Genomic DNA, 24,338 nt, shown 5'->3' on the forward strand with positions numbered 1-24,338 from the left:
CACCCAGTAGCTAGATGAGGTAAATATACATTCTGTCAGCAGACGAGGTTAAATTTAAACTTACTGTTGTCATGATCAAAGTTAAAGTTGTGTCCCAGCTCATGCGATAGAGCCAACCAAGGACCCAGCGAGCCCCAATAGTTCCACTGCCGAGAAAATAAGGAAACAATGTTTGCTCTTAATGCAACAACGATCGATTAGTTAATCAAGCTTTTAGGACCCACCTTTTTCCCCCTAATTTTCAGGTGCAAGGCGGTTAAAAGGAAAGACACCCGTAACTGAGAACACTTCAGACACGTATGAATCACGAATCGCTCGTGGAGCTTGTCTTACGCTTCTAAGAAATCCAAAGTGACTGCGAAGTTTCTTACGCGCTTTCCAGGAAATTATTAGGGAAAGTGGACGAATAATACGGTAAAAGCCTTTGTTACCTAAGGTAACTTTCTCACCGCTTCAAGTCTCGCAGTTTTCTTAGTGAGGCTAGTGGCAATAAGAAAGTGTGCGCGTCGTGTGCAGTTTTTGACGCAATCACGTTGTGCCGCTGCTACCTTTGGAAAGCTACTTGTTATACAAACATGAAAATTTTGCCCGCAATGGCTTTTGAGTAGGCGTCTTTTGTGCGTGATATTGACTGAATATGGTAGTGAGTGTTTTGTTGAGAAGGCTAATTATGCTAATCAGTTATGTTCGATGACAGCTCACCGCATCAACTCCAAGCGACCTTTTTTTGCATATTTCCCCTTTGTATGCCATTCCTCCATAATCGTCCCACATTGTACCCCTGAAAGTAAAATGAATTCACAACATCATAATAATTTATATGACATTTGTATAATTTCCAGAAGTAAATATAAGAATTGGACATTCTGATTGGTCGAAAAGCTCATCTTATGAGGCTATATTCACCCCGCTAGAGCTTGACTACTAAGCTCGCCATCTTTGCCATCACGGCAAGTAAACAGGGCGGACAGTTGCTGAATGATGTTTTCATTTATTCGAAAGACATCACTCCAAGGCCAGGATATTTGAAAGGATGGAGGATTTTTAAAATGACTGCTGTCTCCCTTGGACCAAAACTCTTTTCAAGAACTCGTATCCAAGGCTTTTAAGAATCGAAAACGCAGTGGTTGCGTCGATCGCCAACAGGTTAGATCGATTGACCGAAATTTATTTTTCTTCAAACTAAAGCTACTCATTTTTAGGCGATAATGACAACTGTGAATGAAGTCAACAACGATAAAACAAAGGTACCGGACGAATTTATTTTTCGTAGTGTTTCGTTCGTTTGTTCTACTGCCGAACTCGATGAGTAAGTTGATTAACAATCGATGTACATGTAAGCTTATTATTAAAACTACGGCTGCATACGTTATGTTTTAGTCCGTTATTTTGTAGTCCTAGATATTCACCTCTGAAAATAATACTAAAACAACTAGTCGTTATGGCAATAGTCAGTTAATTTCAAGCATTTTAAAAAGGTAGTGTATTCATCTTTTTCTCTTTGGGTCTGAAATGACGTACCTCGGTTGGCTCTACATATTAAAGATTTTGAAAAAAATTGAAACTGATATAAACAACTGGCTTCACGGGTATTGCAGACGGGTAAAAAACTTAGGGTGGCTGAATGAACCAAACTGTTCCCGCGTGAAGTGGTCTTAATCGAATGTCAGTGTGAAGTCTCGCGTAAAATACCTAATGGCTTAACCAGACCACTTAGTAACGTAAGGACCAAAAAGTTTTACCTGGTTCCTACGCTTACAGATCCGACACTGTCGACCCGTGATTCACCGTACACAAAGTGAGGGAGGTTTCACTCTTTTTCTCACCTTAGAAGATGGACACTGTCATATGCCACACCAGCTTGGTTGCTTAAGCGATGATTCTCAAAGTTCCTCAAATCTTCGCCGGCTTTCTTCACGAAAGGTATGTGATCCTTGTCCGTCCAAATTTCCAATGCTGATAACACAACTCGAATGTTAATTTTCTGATAAATCTGTAACACGAATGAGAACAAACAAAGTATAAACAACTAAATTAGAGCTGGAGAGTTCTTGTTCATGGATGACGGAGAAGCCTGTTGTTGACAACTCTTAGCCAGCTTGATTGCTTTGTCTCGTCGTGCTAAGGTAGGTAGGTTAAGTCCGCACACGAGCCAAGTGGCCTATGAGGCCGGAGTTTATCCCGGTTTCCGTAGCATGAAGCCACTAGGACTATTTCTACTCCCCCCTGGATAGGATGCTAGTCCATGGCAGGGTTACCACCAGCATTAAATTTACCGGTTTATACATTTATACACCTGGGTGGAGAGAGGCACTGTGAGAGTAAAGTGTCTTGCCCAAGAACAGAACACAGTGGCACCTGTCAGAGCTCGAGCTCGGACCGCTCGATCCGGAGACGAGCGCACTAACCATGAGGCCACCGCGCCTCTACCTTGTCGTCCTAAGAAACTGGTAAAACCGGTTTTCATTAGAACTTACTGCGTCAACGGCGTTTACAAGTGTGAAAACTCTTCGTTTGACGTCAGCGATGTCTTGCTTGTACTTCTTGTACTACAGAAAAAGTAGAAAGAACACTAAATTCGTATCATTTTACCCCACAAGCGCATATTCGTGCTACTGCTGTGGCGAATTCAAATGAATTTGGCCGGAAGTAGCATAAAAAAAAGTTACAAGAAAAAAACTAATCAACTTGGAAATATCAGTCTGTAATTATATAAAATTAGGATTTGAAACTTTCTGCGTGTTTCCCAATATACTATCTCACTCCGAACCACTTTTAGCGCATTGTCGCGGTTTCAGATGACTTTTTTCATAAGTAGAAATGCATTAAAGTATATTTAATTGGAGGTTTTAAGAAATCTGTTTACTTACCACGACGTTGTCAACGATAAGCATCAACTCCGTGTATCGAGTTTTTGTTGTTTTCAAGTATTTCTTATACACTTCCCCTTCTGCTTCTCGTTTACTCTTATGAGAAAACACAAAATATAAAAAAGAAAGATATGCCATGTTTAGTATGTAGCTGAAATTTGATCTGCAAATCATGGAGGGCTGTGTCCATGATGTTATAGATACACCGCAAGCACTCTGTGCTCGACTACAATGATTGTGTAAGTACCCCCTGCGGACCTATTTCAAGTATAAGGTGCCCTGTGTGGTTTTTCTCCTCTGAAAACCTTTCGCTATCCAATATTCAAAGTGCTAATTACTTACCCTTGATGTTGTCTGTGAATATCTACGTTCTCTTGCAGTAGCATTTCCTCCTGGAATGGTTCCTTGGGAAAAAAAAAACAGAAACAACAATAAGACACTGAAAATTTGACCACAATCACCAACTGTTGAGCAAACCAAGAGTACAAATGAGATGGTACAGTCAAAGGTAGGGAGGGTCAATTTCCTACTATAATGCATGTTTGTATTTAATAAGTAACAGCTTACCACATGAAAATCTTTTCAACTTGCCATCTTTTGTTTTAAATATCTTGTGTGCTCCTTTGCCCTAAAGCATAATGGTAAAAGAATCACTCCTAGAGATATTTTCTGAACTTTGTCTTCAATGAGTGACAATCAAGGCAAACCTTAGTAGGATATGGTTCGATGTACATTTGGCCTTCTTCGTCTTCGATCAATCCGCTGGAAATAAAACAAACTAGAAATAAGATGGTTTATAAATCTCTACAGTAGGAGCCGATCCTCAGTTGTGCCTTGAATAACCTCCGACATCCGTATTGTGCGCAAAAAGCTATTTTAGCGATAAGTGTCGTTGAATATTACCTGAGTCCATGGCAGGGGTCAATAATAACAGTTGACTCCGCCTCTTGACCTTTCACGTGACCTTGATATTGGCAGTTAGGTGGGGCCTCCTGTTGTAATGATTACAATTGATAATGAAAATATCAAAATTTACTTCACTCTTAGTAATTTCATAGCGGGAGGTAAAGTGATTTAATTTACCTGTTGCTGGACCAGTTCTCCGTCTTCATTAAAATAACGAAGTGTAAAATTCGATGTAGAAACTAACCTGGTAGACAAACAAACTGTTAAATTATTCTGTAACCTACTGGACAAGAAAAAATTCAAAACATTTCATATGGTTATGAAATGACACTTTCTTAATTGGTTAGTGGTACCTTGCATCTAAGGTTGTCATATTTCTAAAAACTTAGCAACTGTCTCCACAAGACTCTTCTTTTAATCACGTTCTGTACATCAGAGACGTCAGTCATCAATGAAACTGTTCTTGTCGTACTGACAGAAGATATCTAAAACTTTGGTCTAACGTAAAATGAAAAATCACACCATGCTGAGGTACTTACTTGTTTAAATGAATGTCGACAACAACCTCTTTACCAAACGCTTTCAATTTAAAAGACGCCTGCTCGTCATGGCCATTCTGGTATAAAAAGATGAATTGACTACTTACTAAAATTGTCAGACATTGATTTGTTTATGTCTGGTGGCGGTTCTTGAGGTGATGCTGTGAATGATGCTTAAGATAATGATGATGACGAGGAGGATAATGTTGATGACGAAGATGACAGCATGATAAGGATAACGACGACGACGACGACGATGTGATGGTAATGGCGGCGGCGGCGGCAGGGAGGGGTGGTGGTAGTGGTGGTGATGATGTTGATGATAATGATGGTGTTGGTGGCGGTGGTGGTGATGATGACGATGATGATGACGATGATGATGATGATGCGGAACAACCTATAATTTCTCCATAAAAAAATCCGTTTAAAGAAATTAAGCTGCATGTCATAAGAATCAAGTACATGTACTAGCGGATGATATAGAGACCAATAACTAGAATTTATACTTAGGTTTCAGGGTTAAATACCTTTGTTCCTGTGGTTAAATCTCTCTTCATGCGCCCTTTATCAAGTCTCTCAGGAAACACGATATCGAAATTGTCATCAATATCCTCTGAAAATGTCAAAATGATTCATTGTATCACTCTAATTAAGAATAACTGAAGTAAACACTTTCTTTCCAACAACGCATGTCGTAAAAAACTATGATTTTAAACTTGGCGTTTCGTATGCTTCGCTCGGTATGCCGACAATTTTGACTACTGTACAGCGCGATGATGTATGGAAATAATATACGGTACCTTCATAAGCGAGATGTGACTCAGTGCCAGTCCACCACGCTGCTATGACAAGGCACAATGACAAGAACTCTAACCAATGAAAGCATTTCATGTTAGCATTTAAGAGTTCCTCCTCACATTTATCAATACATACACGAGCAAAAAGATGATTTAGAGTGGAAAAAATTATAAATCAATAATGTCTTGTGAGAATTCTCACAACTAAAATGTAAAGAAATGTATGTAATCATTAAGGAGAATTAATATTTTGAATTTTGAACAGACTAGTATAAACAGGTCCGTTTTCCACGCTCCTGCACGCTCCATATAAGGGGAAAATGACTCCTCTCTCACTTGGAAAGATTTGCGTGTAGACTGAATTAAATTTGTGTTTATGTAATGTCAATATAAGTTATGTAATGTCAGTATCAGTCATGACCACTCTTCCGTGCCATTACAAGTGACAGAATTGTGGTTTACTTCGCGATCACACGAAAAAACTCTACTTTTATTTTGTGACCAGAAACGAGCTGAGATGATAAAAATATTCAGTTTTAAACTTATGAACACTATATGCGCAGCCCTTTCGTAAGCAGTTGGTCACTTGCCAAAATGAAACAGTGACAAAGACTGAGGTTGAATAGTACCTTCTTTTCCATATTTAGTTAACATATGAAACAAAATACTCGTTTCACGAAACCAAGAAAGGTAACAAACCTTTAAACTTCATTGTCCAGAGAAAGCCTTCACACGCGATGACACAAACAACCAAATGATTTTGCGACAGAAAACAAGTCTGATTTGTACGACCCCGGCTGCCTTCTGCCAAAACGTTTACTCAGACATATAGGACAATGGCCCGAATAGCTGCGGGAATTACATATTGTTTTATACCTGGTGTATTAACTTACTTAGTACTCAAATAACGGCGTGTAGACAGAACCGGGGGGGGCATGCTTTGGGGGATTTCCATGTTCACGGAATTTTTTTAACCAAAACTTTAGACCCATGGTGTTGTTGTCCTGTTCAAGTCATTTGAGTATCTTCAGATCGAAGGAAAAGAACAAAATTACTAAATTCCAATTCTATCTGGAAACCTCAAACGACTGGTTGTCAGTCGTAAGACTGTTATGTGCTTCCCTCGTTAAACAAATGGTATTTTAATAACAATTTAAGACGCACAATTCGATTGGTTTTCATTTGTTCGGATTTAGGAACCTTCAAGTTCCTTTTTTGCGCGAGAGGAAGAGGGGAAGTAAGAAGTAATTCTCGATCCTTTCACACTCGAGATTGAAATATTTTAAACCTTTGAATCCCTGTCAAGGAAAGGTGCAAATGCCCACATATAAGTCAGTGTGCCACAGGACGAACCCCAATTCTATTTGAGGTAGCCTCTGGTTCTTGTTTTGGATTCTTCCCCTTAAACACCTACGTTGTCTCCCGCCAGTTTATTATCTTTTTTCCTCTAGATGAATTGCTTTGTTCTCTGCATGAAAATGAAACAAAATCGAACTCGAAAAATAAACAATCCATTCTTGGCACAAGTTCATGCTGAGACCCGGCCGGGGTGTAAAACATTAATTTCCATTTTCGTTGTATTAACTGTACAACTAACTAACTACAAAACGAGAGTCTGGATGTTGTGAGTTGGAACTAACGTTAAAAATGCTCTTCTTTAGGGTGGCATTGAATATTGGGACAAAATCAATAGTGATTATTTGTCGGTATAAATGTATGATGAACTAATTATCATTCTTTACGGTTGAAGGGGTTTAAGGTCAAGCTATTTTTGTTCATTTATGTTTCTTAGAACGCTTTATTCATCATTACTCTGATCATTGCTACACATAATTATATTTTCTACATCTATATCTACATCCACACTTAGTTAAGTCGGTAAAAATCGTGAGATATCACACCAACTGTAAATTTTCAACAGACTCGTTGGGCAGGTCATGAACTCTGGTACATTTACTGATAACAAACCTAACTAACCGCTACAGATTTTTCATATTATTACTGCCCGCCAAAAAAACGCTCAGTTATAACATCAACTGATTTATTTCCCGTAGCATCAGCTAATTTAGCAGGGATGTCTTCTGGCTCAAATTTCTGGTTTGTTTGACATCGCAGATCTTTCTTTTCCCCTAATATTATATCCTTTACAATTTGTGCAACTTCTTCACAGTTCTGCATGGCGTCGCTGAATGCGCGGTCCAAATTTGCTTGCGCCGCTTCAAACAGACTTTTGGTCTTGGGGTCAATAGTCGTTGCGTCCAGGTTTTCTTGAATCCAGTCGCTCGCTTTCTCAAATATAGGAGTCTGCACTGGTCCTGGTTCCAACAAGCAGCACCTAACAACAACAAAAAAACTTCAGAAGTAAGCGCACGACTGCGTACCAGGACCTCTCTACCAGAAAAGCAGACTGTGGAACGCCCGACTAACCCGCGATGGTTTTGATCGAGTGAAATTTTATCCAAATTGTAGTCTAATGATCGTGGCGCTTTAAGTCAGATTGTCACGACAATTCGCCACAGAGGAAACAAGTGCGCGTTGTAAGAGGAAAGTACCTTGCCCATGCAAGCACATAACACAAGGGCGCTGGGGCCAGTTTCTCGAAGGTCCCGAAAACTTTTCGGGCCCTGAAAGCCATAGCAAAATCTTGAACCCTACCATTACAGAGCTGTTTTATTCACATATTTTTTAATGTGAAGAGAGGTTCCCTTCATACAAGAAGTTTTAGGCGTATACACTTCTCCGTTTCTAGATACGGATGAACTAAAACTGGCTTTACGGGCCCGAAAAGCTTCCGGGGCTTTCGAGAAACGGGCCCCTGGTCAGGGTCTAACCGGTTTGAACCTGAAAAACAGGTTTAATTCGTCGATCTGAAGCGTGCACGTTGAAGGGTATAATGGGGAGAATCACACCTGCCGGGGTGGGGTTTGATGTCAGCCCTGAGAGACCGAAAAATGCTGTGTACGCAATTTCACTAATAAGTATCACTAGCGGAGAGCTTAGGAGCATACAAGTAAAACTAGTATCAACGGACAGCTGTTTCTGAACTTGTTGAATTGAGAGAGGGTCTCAATTTGCAATACAGAATCAGACACTTTCCCAAGGCAGTCCCTTCTTGAATCCAAGCAGCAATGCAGGATCCCAGGACAGTGTCAACTGCCCAATTTATTTTTTAAATTCTCAGCTCACAGGACTTACGTGTTTGGTTTACATTGTTTAATATAAGAATCACCGAAAAGGTTGTTGTTGTACGTCGTGGTAAAGTACAACAGAAATAGCAAAGTATTATGACTTGCCAAGGTCTGGCATGTACTCAAGTTTTAATCACGATGATGCATGTGTATTTCAAAGAAAGGCCTCTGTGCTAAGACGTGAATATCATTTGATTACACGGGGAAAAACACTAATAACTTAAGATATATTTTCACCTGATATTGAACTGACGAAGTATCGGAGCCATACTCTCGGTCAGACCTTCAAGGGCAAACTTTGACGAGCAGTAAACTTCCACAAAAGGTATTCCAACAATTCCAAAATGGCTGCTGTTGTTGATAATAAGCCCGCTTTGCCTCGCTTTCATTCCAGGAAGCACAGCCTGGATCAAGCGAAAAGCTCCAAAGTAGTTCACGTCAAACACTTCCTTGGCAATTTTCATGGGAACACATTCCATGGGGGTCAACAAACTGATGCCGGCGTTATTGACTGTAAATAATAAACGATTGAAACATGACTACGGCGAAGTAAAATCGTGTAACTCACAAAATACAAAGACTGACAGTGTCACTGACTCAAGCATCATACTCGAAGAGACGAACTCACGACCTTCCGGTTACTTATCCAGACTCTACCACTGAGTTGGCTAAGGCCATTAAAATTAACAAATTGAGGTCAGTTTTTCATGCGTCTGTCCTGTTATTGATCATGAATTTCGTCATAACATATGCGTCGTCAAAGTAGCTGTGGATCCACGAGGCGATCCACGACAAAATTCATTCTCAATAACAGGACAGACGCATTAAAAACTGACTTCAATTTGTTTTTTTTTTACGATAACAAATTGTCAAATTGTCCACTCTCGCTCGTTGACACATCGCATAAATTGTAAATTCATGTGCCTGTCCGCTTATTGACAATGAAAATTTGCCAATGCGCGCGCGAGAATTTCTGCAGTTATCGTGAAACAGGTTCTTCGGACAAACATCATGCATTCTGCTTGGAGTGGTCTGTATAGCACTGTATATAACTATGTATATAAACATTGTAAGTGGCATATTCGCAGTAAATTATAATAAATGTGATGGTCGATCTGTAGCCTGGTATGAGAAGATTATTTTTCTGTCAGTAGCACAGCCATAATCTGAAAAGGATTTTCGAGTTTTCCGGATGTAATCCAGTAATCCAGGTGATCTACTTGATTGAGGAAGACTGGCCGTCTTAGTCTTCCTCGATCTTTAAAGATCGGAGGAAGACTGGGATAGCTTAAGGCTTAACTCAGCATCCTTGTTACTTTTTGTTTTTACATTTCGAGGTTTCATTCTTTCAGAAGTTAATCTGTTACACCACAAAAAATTATTTTAAGTAACGTTTGATTGAATGTTCTTCTTTCCTTTGAAAACATATGTTAATTAAAAAATGAGAATGTTGTGCTTGTGCGCATATCAGAATGAAACTCCGGAGAAAATTCAGCGGATTTCAAAAGTTTAAAATTTTCAGAAGTTGAAAGTTCAAACTCAGAGGTTTCATCGATCCGACAATCTAAAACTGAGGAGTCAGTTGTATTCAACTTATTAGTAAAATAAAGTCAATAGAGTGCAATATACAACATTATATAACTTTGTTTAGAGAAGTCTTTGATAACGAACCTACAACCAATCAGAGCAGAGTTATATGATAACAAATTTCATTATTGCTAATGATACGTATTTTCATAAATATTTCATAAATCTAAAAATATAAATTCAACCCTGTAAGGATTCTTTTTCAAATTTTATATCATCTTGCATGATTTAGGTGATGGCTGAGCTGTATTACTGTTATCTGTACAAACTATGTAAACTTGTGGTTTGAAACAAGATATCGACATAACAAACCATCAAGATGACGGGCTAAGAGAAGCGAATTATCACTTTGAAACAAATTAGCGGAGCATGACCGGTCAGGATAAAAAACCATTCTTTTATCACGGACAGACTTCGACGACAGTCTCGCTTCTTTAATTGCATGGATAGCCAGGAGATACAGGCTATATTTGATATGTGTAATAGTATGTGATTGGTTTCTCTTTTAGCAGCTTTAAAAGTACATATAATACTGATTCATCGGACTGTCCAGGTGTTGACTAATGTCCTCGTTTAATATACGAAAACAAAATATCTGAGTAGCTGTGAATCAGCGCGGAACAAACTTACACAACACATCAATCCTTCCCTCAGCGTCCAGCACTTCTTTTACAGCTTTCTCGACTGATTCATCACTACACACGTCCATCTGTTTGATGATCAATGTGTCTCCAAGACAGTCCTTTCCTTCTTCCTCCAGTTGTCCTTTCTTCGCCAGATTTCTCATGGTGGCGTAAACCTTGAAGCGTTTGTCAGCATCTTTAGCGAGAAACACCGCTGTAGCGAGTCCCATTCCGGTAGAACAACCAGAAATCAGCACGATTTGGGAGGCCATGATCATGACTGGTGAGTGCACTTGTACGATGTTGATATTGACTTAGATACAAAGCTCTTAGATAAATACATGGGCACGAACACACCACTGCCTCTTGATATCACGGTACATTTTAAATTATTTTCAGATTATGGTAATTCACAGCTTTCACGACCTGAAAGTAATTAAAAGTGAGACTATTAATATAGGACACCATGTAACGCTTGCTAAATAATTTCGATCACCTAATAGTAGATAATAGTTACGTTAGTTTGTTGGTTACCGACTTTCCTAGTTTATCTTCACTTCAAAGGCGCATTTTTCACATAACTCACAATTTGTTACTGCCGGATTAATGTTTCATTTTAAAGAGGCTTAATTTGCAATGACAGATAACAAAAAGCTCAGAAATCGCATTTTCGTAAGTTTCTTATATTACTTTCTGCGCTCAAAAAAGCAATTTTTTCAGAGGCTAAAATTTACTATGCCAACTTGGAAAGTTCTTCTTTAAAAACAAAGCTTGTTTATTCAAGGAACAAAGCTGTTCTTATTAATGTTTAAATTGTACATACAAAATGATTTAGAATGCTTATAAGTTATTCTTCTTCCTTCCATGACATATCTGAGTATATTCTTCAATTTTCAAAACTGCGCGTGTTGCGAAAAAGATTTGAAGGATAATAAACACAATAGCCTTCATTTGACTTTGAAAATATGCTCGGATATTTGTCCGCGGACATTATCTGTTCGCTTCTTGGAACAGATAATGTCCGCGGATAAAATATCCGAGTATATTTTCGCGGCAAATGGAGGCTATTGTTTATGTATTTGCACCATACCTGCTGAAACAGTAACTGGATCTTTCCGATCAAAAAACATTCTGGTCGATGTGGAAAAGACGATCTGTCGTCGTTAACCTGGCATCTACCCTCTGAAGGGGGCTGGGGTTACAGGTACTTTTAAAACAAAGTTTACCGCCCGGTGTCCAAACTCTTGATATTGTATACCATGAAAAGGAAACCCTTTTGTTCTTGCCTTCCATAGAAAGTGGTACCCATTTCAGATCGATACTAACTACTTATTAACCGAGAGTGAGGTCTTTACGGAAAAATCTCAAACAGAGACCTTGCCGGCAAGACACTTTTGTATGTTCGGATATTGCCTGCATCAAAAACGGTGCACGAGCGAAAAAATTAAATTTCAATCCTACTCAGGGTTACGATAATGACGCGGTAAATGGCGTTAGGTTTACAGTGAGCAAAAAACCTCAGAGAACAGATATTTCAAGGAACAGATCTGTTCCATGCCCCTGTCCCTCTGCCCTTGTTCTAATTTACGCTGAGATCGTGTACAAGCTTTCAAAGAGACGAGATTCTTTAAAGACATGAATACTCAGAAAAAAAAACTTATCCTTGCTTTTGAAGAGCTGATCATGAAAAGTCGTGTGCATTCGGCCAACAGGGCAAACATTTCAGTAAAAGATGGTGAAGGACACTCTTGCCAAAGGTCGAAACAGTGCGATTCATGAGTGGTGTTGGTGCGTGTGAGAGGAATTGCTCTCAACCAACAAACAGTTTTAATTTCCACTAGTGATCAATACAATATTGATACGAATACGTACAATGATGAAGTACGAAATCGTCGTTCCTGCTTCCGGGCGGGATACTCCCGCAAAAATTGGATGGGGGTGTGTAGCCCGCCCCCCAAAACCCTTACCCTACTTATGACCAAAATCTGCGATTTTCCCTACCCTATTTATGACCTGAAAAAGTAGCTTCTTCTAAAATACATACCCAGTTCATGACTAGAGTGCAAAAACCATACCCTATTTATGACCAAAATGGCTGGAAACCCTACCCTTTGGGGCCGCACATACCTATATAGCCCATATAAGGGAGTACCCCTGCTCCACCAATACTGGGAACGGTTTCGTCATTTTTTACAGTACTTCATATTCACAATAATATGAACAAATTCTTTACATTCTTCCATTTATTATTCAAAGAAATCTGTGGCTACCAGCACCTCAATCATTGAGCGAGAAGGTTCTCCTATTTATTTCCATCCTCTCGTTTTTCAAACAGCTGTTTGCTTGTTATTTCAATCAGTTCATTAGTGGCAGGATCTTTGAACTTGGCTGCAATTTGATCAGCAAGAAAATCAGAGTGTGAATAACAACGAAAGTTGGTGTTTTGGCCAAGAATTATCCCTTTGATAAAGGCTGCCATTTCATTCGTTTCCATTTTCTCACTGCATAATTGCAGGAAATTTTCACCCCATATCTCCTTTAATTTCTTGGTTTTCTCATCCGCCGTGTCGTGGTCGATGGCTTTGCCCCAGTCTACTCCAGTCTGATGAATCTGGCTCTGCACGGGACCCGTCTCCAGTATCGTACACCTAGGAAAACAAAACAGAAAATAATACATACCAGTTTATATTCATTTGTTTAGAGATTAACATTATAATGAATATATGAGGAAATGAGATGCGGTTTTATCCTTGGACGTCCAGAAGAAAACACAAGTCAGTTAACATTCCCGGGAGGTGAGTACTCCCAGAAAAATTTGGTGGGGGTGTGCAGCCCGCTTCCCAAAACCCTTACCCTCTTTATGACGAAAACTCCGTGATTTTCCCTACCCTATTTATGACCACACCAAAAATTCGACACCCTATTTATGACCGTTGTGGCTGACACGGTTGCCCTAAACATGATTTTTAAAGGGCTTTTGTTGATGGTCTTATCTATAATGATCAAAAAGTAGCTTCTTCTAAAAAACATACCCAATTCAAGACTAGAGTACAAAAACCATACCCTATTCATGACCAAAATGGCTAAAATCAATACCCTATTTATGACCAAAAGGGCTGAAAAACCATTCCCTTTCAGGCCCCACACACCTATATAGCCCATATGAGGGGGTACCCCCAACCCCCTGGTTAAGGAAATGAAATGCGACGGGCAGAAAAAAACACAAGAAGTCACCAACTGATTCTTCTTCTCTTCTTCGGCGATTTTTGATGGCCTGCAAACTGAAGCAATTGGAACAGCAGACCGAAAACCGCATCACCCGAGGGGAACAAGGAGAGAGTGTAGCCAGAAAGGAAGAATAATCCCGAGATGTGCTCACGGGCACAGGCTCCCCTGTCACCTATGGTATCTACACCCAGGCCTCCCTCTCTGACACAACCAGGGTTCTTATGGCTCGTGCGAAGCACATGGGAAAATTACGTAAAATGCAAAAGAGTCGCACAATCTCTGGAAACAGTACGACCCGGGGGATCTCTTGTTCAAAGCCAAGTTGCCGTCCCGAAAACTTTCCTTTGTTTTGAAGAAGGGATCTAGGAACGACGGCGTCCTGTCCCCAGGCTCCCTAGGTTATTACTTTCATCGTAATAGATAGCTAGGCTCCGTCCAGTACCTTCTAAACTGTTTCTCATGTCACCGTTACCTGATGTCAAACTGCCGTAGGAGTGGAGCCAAGGATTCACTCAACCCTTCAACAGCAAACTTTGATGCACAGTAAATATCAACAAACGGTGTCCCCACTATCCCTCCCACGGAGCTGTGGTTGATGATGTGCCCACTTTGCCTCGCTTTCATGCTCGGTAACACTGCCTTGATTAAGCGGAGAGTGCCAAAGAAATTCACGTTAAACATGTCTTGTGCCATACTGATAGGGACACACTCTAATGCGGAGAAAAAACCGTAGCCAGCATTGTTGACTGAAAGACAAAAAGTGTAATCTGTGAAAATTCTTTTTCCTGTGTGAACGTTGCGATGAATTTGTCCTCAGCTCATCTACAGGAGATATTTTGAAAGACCCCTTTAACATTTAAATCTTTGCTGTACTTCAGTTCGTGAAATCCCTGCAATTTCATACACCTCTAACACACAAAATGTGCATGGAAATTAATGGATTTTCCGTCAAAAACACGTCAGTGAAGAATAGATCGTATACATTAACATTTTTTACATTTTACGTCAAAAGAAAGCCACCAATACGTAATAGTATTTATTCTGATCTATTGTATCCCGTGTAAATTAAACTTCTCTAAGCAAATGGTGGAATTAACCCCTAAAAAATCCGCCCCTAAACACGTTTCGTTCAAAGAGGACTGCTGACTGAGGCAGTTATGTAAAACAAAAACAAATAATCTTTTTATTTTACCTGTCACATAACATTGTTCTCGATACTCAAAATCACGGAATCGTAACACCGATGTTTTCAACATTTACCATAATTTGTTACCCACTGATAGCTATCAAAAATACAGCAGATTCGTGGATAATGTCGAGATGATCAATATTTCCAATAGCGTTAGCAATAGTATCGATATCATAAAGACGTTGATGTTATATCTACGTCTATTAAGGACGAAGCTGCAGGCTATTTAGGGATAAAACTTAGCCATTTAACTCCGTTTAACTTACACAACACAACAATCCTTCCCTCAGCGTCCAGCACTTCTTTTACAGCTTTCTCGACTGATTCATCGCTACACACGTCCATCTGTTTGATGATCAGTGTGTCTCCAAGACAGTCCTTTCCTTCTTCCTCCAGTTGTCCTTTCTTCGCCAGATTTCTCATGGTGGCGTAAACCTTGAAGCGTTTGTCAGCATCTTTAGCGGGCAACACCGCTGTAGCAAGTCCTATGCCGCTAGAACAACCAGAAATCAGCACGATTTGGGAAGCCATGATTACGCAAGTGTAAGTCAGGAGTATCAAAAGGTCACTCTTGCGAACTGTAATTAAGCTCTGGTTGGTTCATTGACGGTGTCATCATGACGTCAGACAACAATCTAAACATACATCATATATTTCGGCCAGATTCCTCCAAAGTAAGCGTTCAATTATTTTTCCTCTGTCCATTTGACTGAGAACCAAAGTCTTCTGGGATTAGTTTAGAGTCCCTAGGGCTGGAAAATATCGCCCAAGGTCCTGCAAATCGACCCAAAGTTGGTCAAAATCACGCTGCGCGCACGGCGGTTTCGGCTACTTTTTCAGTCTTAAAATTAAGTGGGGCTATATTTCGGCCAGATTGCTCCAAAGTAAGCCTTCAATTATTTTTCCTCTGTCCATTTGACTGAGAACCAAAGTCTTCTGGAATTAGTTTAGAGTCCCTAGGGCTGGGAAATATCGCCCAAGGTCCTGCAAATCGACCCAAAGTTTGTCAAAATCACGCTGCGCGAAGGGCGCTTTCGGCTACTTTTTCAGTCTTAAAATTCAATAGGGCTATATTTCGGCCGGATTGCTCCAAAGTAAACGTTCAATTATTTTTCCTCTGTCCATTTGACTGAGAACCAAAGTCTTCTGGAATTAGTTTAGAGTCCCTAGGGCTGGGAAATATCGCCCAAGGTCCTGCAAATCGACCCAAAGTTGGTCAAAATCACGCTGCGTGCAAGGCGCTTTCGGCTACTTTTTCAGTCTTAAAATTAAGTGGGCCTATATTTCGGCCGGATTGCTCCAAAGTAAGCGTTCAATTATTTTTCCTCTGTCCATTTGACTGAGAACCAAAGTCTTCTGGAATTAGTTTAGAGTCCCTAGGGCTGGGAAATATCGCCCAAGGTCCTGCAAATCGACCCAAAGTTGGTCAAAATCACGCTGCGTGCAAGGCGCTTTCGGCTACTTTTTCAGTCTTAAAATTAAGTGGAACTATATCTCGGCCGGATTGCTCCAAAGTAAGCGTTCAATTATTTTTCCTCTGTCCATTTGCCTGAAAACCAAAGTCTTCTGGAATTAGTTTAGAGTCCCTAGGGCTGGGAAATATCGCCCAAGGTCCTGCAAATCGACCCAAAGTTGGTGAAAATCACGCTGCGCGCAAGGCGGTTTCGGCTACTTTTTCAGTCTTAAAATTAAGTGGGGCTATATTTCGGCCGGATTGCTCCAAAGTAAGCGTTCAATTATTTTTCCTCTGTCCATTTGATTGAAAACCAAAGTCTTGTGGAATTAGCTTAGAGTCCCTAGGGCTGGGAAATATCGCCCAAGGTCCTGCAAATCGACCCAAAGTTGGTCAAAATCACGCTGCGTGCAAGGCGCTTTCGGCTACTTTTTCAGTCTTAAAATTAAGTGGGGCTATATTTCGGCCAGATTGCTCCAAAGTAAGCGTTCAATTATTTTTCCTCTGTCCATTTGACTGAAAACCAAAGTCTTGTGGAATTAGCTTAGAGTCCCTAGGGCTGGGAAATATCGCCCAAGGTCCTGCAAATCGACCCAAAGTTGGTCAAAATCACGCTGCGTGCAAGGCGGTTTCGGCTACTTTTTCAGTCTTAAAGTTAAGTGGAGCTATATTTCGGCCGAATTGCTCCAAAGTAAGCGTTCAATTATTTTTCCTCTGTCCATTTGACTGAAAACCAAAGTCTTGTGGAATTAGCTTAGAGTCCCTAGGGCTGGGAAATATCGCCCAAGGTCCTGCAAATCGACCCAAAGTTGGTCAAAATCACACTGCGCGCAAGGCGGTTTCGCCTACTTTTTCAGTCTTCAAATTAAGTGGAGCTATATTTCGGCCGGATTGCTCCAAAGTAAGCGTTCAATTATTTTTCCTCTATCCATTTGACTGGAAACCAAAGTCTTCTGGAATTAGTTTAGAGTCCCTAGGGCTGGGAAATATCGCCCAAGGTCCTGCAAATCGACCCAAAGTTGGTCAAAATCACGCTGCGCGCAAGGCGGTTTCGGTTACTTTTTCAGTCTTAAAATTAAGTGGGGCTATATTTCGGCCGGATTCCTCTAAAGTAAGCGTTCAATTATTTTTCATTTGTCCATTTGACTGAGAACCAAAGTCTTGTGGAATTAGCTTAGAGTCCCTAGGGCTGGGAAATATCGCCCAAGGTCCTGCAAATCGACCCAAAGTTGGTCAAAATCACGCTGCGTTCAAGGCGGTTTCGGTTACTTTTTCAGTCTTAAAATTAAGTGGAGCTATATTTCGACCGGATTGCTCCAAAGTAAGCGTTTAATTATTTTTGCTCTGTCCATTTGACTGAAAATCAAAGTCTTCTGGAATTAGTTTAGAGTCCCTAGAGCTGGGAAATATCGCCCAAGGTCCTGCAAATCGACCCAAAGGTGGTCAAAATCACGCTGCGTTCAAGGCGGTTTCGGCTACTTTTTCAGTCTTAAAATTAAGTGGAGCTATATTTCGGCCGGATTGCTGCAAAGTAAGCGTTCAATTATTTTTCCTCTGTCCATTTGACTGAGAACCAAGGTCTTGTGGAATTAGCTTAGAGTCCCTAGAGCTGGAAAATATCGCCCAAGGTCCTGCAAATCGACCCAAAGTTGGCCAAAATCACGCTGCGTGAGAGGCGGTTTCGGCTACTTTTTCAGTCTTAAAATTAAGTAGAGCTATATTTCGGCCGGATTGCTCCAAAGTAAGCGTTCAATTATTTTTCCTCTGTCCATTTGACTGAAAACCAAAGTCTTGTGGAATTAGCTTAGAGTCCCTAGGGCTGGGAAATATCGCCCAAGGTCCTGCAAATCGACCCAAAGTTGGTCAAAATCACGCTGCGCGGAAGGCGCTTTCGGCTACTTTTTCAGTCTTAAAATTAAGTGGGGCTATATTTCGGCCAGATTGCTCCAAAGTAAGCGTTCAATTATTTTTCCTCTGTCCATTTGACTGAAAACCAAAGTCTTGTGGAATTAGCTTAGAGTCCCTAGGGCTGGGAAATATCGCCCAAGGTCCTGCAAATCGACCCAAAGTTGGTCAAAATCACGCTGCGTGCAAGGCGGTTTCGGCTACTTTTTCAGTCTTAAAGTTAAGTGGAGCTATATTTCGGCCGAATTGCTCCAAAGTAAGCGTTCAATTATTTTTCCTCTGTCCATTTGACTGAGAACCAAAGTCTTCTGGAATTAGTTTACAGACCCTAGGGCTGGGAAATATCGCCCAAGGTCCTGCAAATCGACCCAAAGTTGGTCAAAGTCACGCTTTGTGCAAGGCGCTTTCGGCTACTTTTTCAGTCTTAAAATTAAGTGGAGCTATATTTGGGCCGGATTCCTCCAAAGTAAGCGTTCAATTATTCTTCCTCTGTCCATTTGACTGAGAACCAAAGTCTTCTGGAATTAGTTTAGAGTCCCTAGGGCTGGGAAATATCGCCCAAGGTCCCGCAAATCGACCCAATGTTGGTTAAATTCACGCTGCGTCCAAGGCGCTTTCGGCTACTTTTTCAGTCTTAAAGTTAAGTGGAGCTATATTTCGGCCGAATTGCTCCAAAGTAAGCGTTCAATTATTTTTCCTCTGTCCATTTGACTGAGAACCAAAGTCTTCTGGAATTAGTTTAGAGTCCCTAGGGCTGGGAAATATCGCCCAAGGTCCTGCAAATCGACCCAAAGTTTGTCAAAATCACGCTGCGCGCAAGGCGGTTTCGGCTACTCTTTCAGTCTTAAAATTAAGTGGGGCTATATTTCGGCCGGATTGCTCCAAAGTAAGCGTTCAATTATTTTTCCCCTGTCCATTTGACTGAAAACCAAAGTCTTCTGGAATTAGTTTAGAGTCCCTAGGGCTGGGAAATATCGCCCAAGGTCCTGCAAATCGACCCAAAGTTGGTCAAAATCACGCTGCGCGCAAGGCGGTTTCGGCTACTTTTTCAGTCTTAAAATTAAGTGGGGCTATATTTCTGCCGGATTGCTCCAAAGTAAGCGTTCAATTATTTTTCCTCTGTCCATTTGACTGGAAACCAAAGTTTTGTGGAATTAGTTTAGAGTCCCTAGGGCTGGGAAATATCGCCCAAGGTCCTGCAAATCGACCCAAAGTTGGTCAAAACAACGCTGCGTGCAAGGCGCTTTCGGCTACTTTTTCAGTCTTAAAATTAAGTGGGGCTATATTTCGGCTGGATTGCTCCAAAGTAAGCGTTCAATTATTTTTCCTCTGTCCATTTGACTGAAAACCAAAGTCTTCTGGAATTAGTTTAGAGTCCCTAGGGCTGGGAAATATCGCCCAAGGTCCTGCAAATCGACCCAAAGTTGGTCAAACGTACATTACTTTATTTAGCCTCGAATTACAGAGTAGCTTATGCAGTTTATATCTCCGAGCATTTAACCATCAGATGAGAGATAGCCCACCACACCGGGAACTGCGTCCCCTACTCTTTTCGATCAGTGTGTGGGTTCGTTTACGTCCCACAGAATTAATTATGAAGAGTTGTGAGACGGGGCCTACGGTTTATCGTCCTTATCCGAGAAGACTAGAAAGTCTAACCATTTGCAGATGTCATTACAAAAGCAGCACTTTCTCCTCAATTGTTTAAAGACCCTGAGTGTTTAAATAATTGCACATGCAACTGAGTTGCAAAGTTCAGTTGCAACATGCAGCTGAACTTTCCACCAGTAATCATCAGTAATCATCTTCTACATATTACCAATCAAGCAGAGGAGCCAAGGTCATATAAAAATGTTTTCGTCCTACAGGTTTATTTTCATGGAAATCAAACTCATTTTCATATGAAAGGTTTTTCACGAGGCCTCGTTTTGAAACAGAGGCACAAGGTAATTCGGAAACGGCCTATTATGAAAGAAAGAGCATAAATCACTTTAAACTGTAACTAAACCTATCTGTATTAAAGAAAAATTAGTCTTTCGATCTTGGAATGAAAAGGTTCATCTTTTTAATTCTCATCCTCTCGTTTTCCAAACACCAGTTTGGTCATAATTTCAATAGGCTCATTCGTGGCAGAATCTTTGACCTTGGCGGCAAGTGCACCAGCCATAAACTCGGCGTGTGTGTAACAGCGGAATTTGGTGTTTTGGCCAAGAATTATCTCTTGGATTATGGCTGCTATTTCATAGCAGTCCATCTTCTTACTGCACAAGGTCACGAAATTTCCATCCCATATCTTCTTTAACTTCTTCGTTTTCTCATCAGGCTCCTCTAGGGTTTTGGTCCAGTCTTGAGCATTTTGTGCGATCTGGGTGTCCACAGGACCTATTTCAATTATCGTACACCTGTAGAACGGAGACAAACAAAACATGTCAGTTATATTCATTATTAAGAAAAAAACTGTAAACTGTTCTCCTTCTACCAGTTTCCCTAATAACTTCAGCGAAAAAATTATCTCCTTTGATAAAATTCTCACGTTCCTACGGCCCATTGACACCCGGAGATTTTTAGAAAAAAACGCATTTTTAGGCACTTTGGAAATTTTTAGCCTGGATATGAGCTAAATTATCTCTAACCTACTCACAAAGGCATTTGCAACATCACAGCATGCCTTTCTTTCCACTAGCATCGCGTTTCATGACATTTTTGCGCAGAAATCAAAATGACCTACGTCTTTAGGCTTTTCGTTTTTTTATTTTTTATTTTTTGCCTCTTTGTCCTTTTTCTCCTTTTGTTATCTTAGTACTGCAGTTGTTGACCTACTACTGGGCTTGCTTTCAGTTCAAGAATTTCCGAGAAAGCATCATCGAGACGGGAAATTCTTACCACGGAGTAGCCAGGTGTAGTAGAGGGAAATTTTGCTCTGAGTTTTTCACTGAAATTTCTAAGCATTTTCGTGCATATTTCACGCTCAATTGACCCAGTCACTCTGATCTGGGTATCATTGGAAAGATCTTTTCCTCCTGCAGAACTTGAGTATAAGTGATGCCAATTTTAATAAAAGGTGATGACGTCAGAAAGGGAACTAAGGCGAGCGCTCGTCACGGGCGGTTACGGACGGTACAGGCGCCAATGGGTTGGTAAATAAACTTGTAATTTCAGTGCTCAAGACCGCCAACATTGACGTCATCCCGGGAACTGGGCTGAACGTAATCAAGGGATTTTTGACTGGGCTTCCAGTGCATTTTGGATTATTTGTGGTTCAGGTTTTATCACAAATGGATGAGGCTTCTCAGTGAAAAAACCGTATCAGCCAGTAATACAATTCGGAGTCCAGCTTCGATATGGCTTTTACGCTAAAATACTTATCCTTGCGGGCCAGTAGGATTCCACTGGATGTCCAGAAGGGCACAAAAAAGTCACCTACTCTGCGATTCTCTCATGTGAATCTCGCACTCTTATACTAAATTCACGAAAATCAAAACGCACGTTTTTGGTAGGTTACAGAATCTACTTTGAAACAGTTACCACTCTCAATCTCGCTTTATCTCGTTACAATCAAACGTGGCTGCCTTTGCTTTGCTTTGAAATTTGACGTGAACGCCCTAACGATAGTGTCCCTTCATAGAAAATGTGTTAACTACTTGTCATGTCTCCTTTACCTGATGTTAAACTGTTGTAGACGCGGAGCCAATGATTCACTCAACCCTTCAACAGCAAACTTTGACGCTGAATAAATTTCCAGAAAAGGGATACCCATAATCCCCGACACAGAACTGTTGTTGATGATGTGCCCGCTTTGCCTCGCTTTCATGCTGGGTAACACTGCCTTGATTAAGCGGAGAGTGCCAAAGAAATTCACGTTGAACATGTCTTGAGCAACACTGATAGGGACAAATTCTGAAGCCGCGAAAAAGCCACTGCCGGCATTGTTGACTGAAAGATGAAAAGAGCAGTCCCTTAAAATATCTCCCTGTAGGAAAGTAAACGACCTTTGAGTTGTATCCCAGAGGCATTAAGCTTGCCGGCGCGTGCTGAACAGAGTTTAATTATATAAACCTTACCCGTTAATATAGCTTTTCTTTTTTAGAGAGGTAAAAAGTCACCCAGCTATATATCTTCCAATGGTATCCCTTTCACGTACTCTTAGATTGAGTTACTCCTTACAAAAACTTGGATTAATTGTTCGTCACGCCGGTCGATCTGCTTCAGATATTTCAGTTGAAAGGCACTTTTCAACACCTACGTGACAAATTCTTATTCTTGTGGGCAAAATGCTCGAAATCTGCTTTTGCGTTCACTTTAAAGGACAGATAAGACGTAATTTTTAACTGTTATCTTGTCTGTCACCAAACAAAGAAAAAACAAGGTTTGTGAGAGTTTTGGGATTTCGTCCTAATTAATATGGCAAAAATAATTTACTCTGAATTGAAATCAAAATTTGCATTAGAGATTAATGGTTTTTACCTCAATGGCCCCCACTGATATACTGTTTTGACTTTTGATCTATTCTGTCCTATATAGATTACTAGAGTAAACTTCTCTAACCAAACGGTTCAAATAAACTCAACACGCCGCTCTGTATCACGTTTCGGTTGAAGAACTGCTTTGGTGTTTATGTAAATAGATTATTATACCTGTTACATAACGCCTGACCTCACCAACATTGTCCTTACTACACACGGTCACGGAATCGTAACATTGTAATTTCTCACCCACTGTTATAGGTTGATATATAGGTATCAAAAGGAGAGCAGATTTTAATGTCGTTTGCGACAATTTTGGATAATATCAAGATAACAAATTTGTCAATAGCGTCAGCAATAGAGGTCAAATAGTACATTGTAAACTACCTCTATTGATGACAAAGCTCGATGTGGGTTCTTTCAGAATAAATAGAGAAAACCATGATTTACACTACTTACACAACACATCAATCCTTCCTTCAGCGTTCAGCACTTCTTTTACAGCTTTTTCGACTGATTCATCGCTACACACGTCCATCTGTTTGATAATCAATGTGTCTCCAAGACAGTCCTTTCCTTCTTCCTCCAGTTGTCCTTTCTTCGCCAGATTTCTCATGGTGGCGTAAACCTTGAAGCGTTTGTCAGCATCTTTAGCGAGAAACACGGCTGTAGCGAGTCCTATGCCGCTAGAACAACCAGAGATCAGCACGATTTGAGAAGCCATGATATCCCTGATGAACGATTATTCCAGATTATGCAAGCTTACCGCTGACACCACGCTCAAACAAAGGTAATCATAATAGGTCATAATAACGTCACGCAACAATCATGACGCCACTTGATAGGACATAGAGACGAGTACAGCGGGCGTTCGTTCTTATTTCGGTTGCCTCCTTTAGCCTGGAGGCTACCTCACAGGTAGTCCAGACCGTCAAACTTCCTTTCTGCCGTATAGGGGTTGAACCCTCGCGGGAGAAGAGAGAGGCCAGGGTAGCTGGATAAATATAAGTTGGTTATCCAGAAACTAAGTGCACAAAAGACTGGTAACAACTCACCGTGTCATTATTAATCATTATTCCCCGCGTGTGACTGAAATCATTTCTCCCTCAAAATTAACTCATGATTACAAATCTGTTATGCAGTCGGCTTTGGAGCTTCAATCATGAAATTAGGAATAATGCCTTTTTATACTAATAATTTCTTCGAACCATCATAACCGGAAATGTACAGCACTCAGTGATGAGAATAGACTACGAGTAGTCCCTCTTTCGCTTAGTCCGTCGTTGCGTGACGCGAAAGAAAACCGCGAGACAAAAATGGCCGCGCGAAATCTTGGAGGCGAGGAGCGCGCGAAAGGAGGGACTACCGCCTAAGCCCAAGAGTTTGAATTATGCGTTGCACTCACAACGCAAAAATATGATTGGCTTATGTTAGGAGCGTTGACGACGTCTTGTCAACATTCGAGATACGTGTGACGTCTTGCAGGAATGTTTTGAAACCGGAGCAAAGCGAAGCGGTACCAGAGCAAATTGAAGCGTTGGAATCGCGCTTCGCAACCCGTAATGTTCTTGCGAATCGGCCAACAGGCTT

General features: G+C 40.7%; 5 protein-coding genes across 5 annotated transcripts in view; 1 reads left to right on the forward strand and 4 right to left on the reverse strand.

Moving 5' to 3' along the window:
- The window catches only part of LOC145468720 (uncharacterized), a 26,051-nt gene extending 19,546 nt beyond the window's left edge, over positions 1-6,505 (reverse strand). Inside the window, exons 1-14 of the mRNA XM_081452421.1 lie at positions 5,812-6,505; positions 5,116-5,184; positions 4,843-4,928; positions 4,316-4,392; positions 3,954-4,020; positions 3,774-3,862; positions 3,578-3,632; positions 3,438-3,498; positions 3,213-3,274; positions 2,871-2,966; positions 2,478-2,549; positions 1,827-1,993; positions 703-781; positions 65-146 (exon numbers count right to left, since the gene is read on the reverse strand). Coding sequence (XP_081308547.1) covers positions 65-146; positions 703-781; positions 1,827-1,993; positions 2,478-2,549; positions 2,871-2,966; positions 3,213-3,274; positions 3,438-3,498; positions 3,578-3,632; positions 3,774-3,862; positions 3,954-4,020; positions 4,316-4,392; positions 4,843-4,928; positions 5,116-5,184; positions 5,812-5,824 — 1,075 coding nt within the window. The 5' untranslated portion in view covers positions 5,825-6,505. The remainder of the gene's footprint in view (positions 1-64; positions 147-702; positions 782-1,826; positions 1,994-2,477; positions 2,550-2,870; positions 2,967-3,212; positions 3,275-3,437; positions 3,499-3,577; positions 3,633-3,773; positions 3,863-3,953; positions 4,021-4,315; positions 4,393-4,842; positions 4,929-5,115; positions 5,185-5,811) is intronic.
- The window catches only part of LOC145467895 (uncharacterized), a 195,093-nt gene that overhangs the window by 169,165 nt on the left and 1,590 nt on the right, over positions 1-24,338 (forward strand). The window lies entirely within an intron of this gene.
- On the reverse strand, positions 6,647-11,243 carry LOC145467130 (retinol dehydrogenase 8-like). The gene is made up of 3 exons (XM_081450665.1): positions 10,518-11,243; positions 8,538-8,811; positions 6,647-7,447 (listed from the first exon to the last, which is right to left on the reverse strand). The coding sequence occupies exons 1-3, from the start codon at positions 10,786-10,788 to the stop codon at positions 7,111-7,113; spliced, it is 882 nt and encodes a 293-aa protein (XP_081306791.1). The 5' UTR covers positions 10,789-11,243; the 3' UTR covers positions 6,647-7,110.
- LOC145467999 (retinol dehydrogenase 8-like) lies at positions 11,390-15,697 on the reverse strand. The gene is made up of 3 exons (XM_081451661.1): positions 15,194-15,697; positions 14,211-14,484; positions 11,390-13,158 (listed from the first exon to the last, which is right to left on the reverse strand). Exons 1-3 carry the CDS (start codon positions 15,456-15,458, stop codon positions 12,813-12,815), a joined length of 885 nt encoding a protein of 294 aa, XP_081307787.1. The 5' UTR covers positions 15,459-15,697; the 3' UTR covers positions 11,390-12,812.
- Positions 19,537-23,723, reverse strand: LOC145468383 (retinol dehydrogenase 8-like). The gene is made up of 3 exons (XM_081452078.1): positions 23,208-23,723; positions 21,945-22,218; positions 19,537-20,687 (listed from the first exon to the last, which is right to left on the reverse strand). The coding sequence occupies exons 1-3, from the start codon at positions 23,470-23,472 to the stop codon at positions 20,351-20,353; spliced, it is 876 nt and encodes a 291-aa protein (XP_081308204.1). The 5' UTR covers positions 23,473-23,723; the 3' UTR covers positions 19,537-20,350.

The sequence above is a fragment of the Orbicella franksi genome, chromosome 14, assembly GCF_964199315.1.
Source record: "Orbicella franksi chromosome 14, jaOrbFran1.1, whole genome shotgun sequence".
NCBI lineage: Eukaryota > Metazoa > Cnidaria > Anthozoa > Scleractinia > Merulinidae > Orbicella > Orbicella franksi.

Bases quoted from the DNA above. Each gene is read 5' to 3' on its own strand.
- LOC145468383 (XM_081452078.1), bottom strand. From the start codon at position 23,472: ATGGCTTCTCAAATCGTGCTGATCTCTGGTTGTTCTAGCGGCATAGGA. The intron at 22,219-23,207 runs GTAAGTAGTGTA...TTCATCTTTCAG, and splicing joins AGGAAGGATTGATGTGTTGT to TCAACAATGCCGGCAGTGGC. The intron at 20,688-21,944 runs GTAAAGGAGACA...TCCGTTCTACAG, and splicing joins CTACAACAGTTTAACATCAG to GTGTACGATAATTGAAATAG.
- LOC145467130 (XM_081450665.1), bottom strand. From the start codon at position 10,788: ATGATCATGGCCTCCCAAATCGTGCTGATTTCTGGTTGTTCTACCGGA. The intron at 8,812-10,517 runs GTAAGTTTGTTC...TATTATTTACAG, and splicing joins GGGAAGGATTGATGTGTTGT to TCAATAACGCCGGCATCAGT. The intron at 7,448-8,537 runs GTGAAAATATAT...TGTTGTTGTTAG, and splicing joins CTTCGTCAGTTCAATATCAG to GTGCTGCTTGTTGGAACCAG.
- LOC145467999 (XM_081451661.1), bottom strand. From the start codon at position 15,458: ATGGCTTCCCAAATCGTGCTGATTTCTGGTTGTTCTAGCGGCATAGGA. The intron at 14,485-15,193 runs GTAAGTTAAACG...TTTGTCTTTCAG, and splicing joins GGGAAGGATTGTTGTGTTGT to TCAACAATGCTGGCTACGGT. The intron at 13,159-14,210 runs GTAACGGTGACA...TTGTTTTCCTAG, and splicing joins CTACGGCAGTTTGACATCAG to GTGTACGATACTGGAGACGG.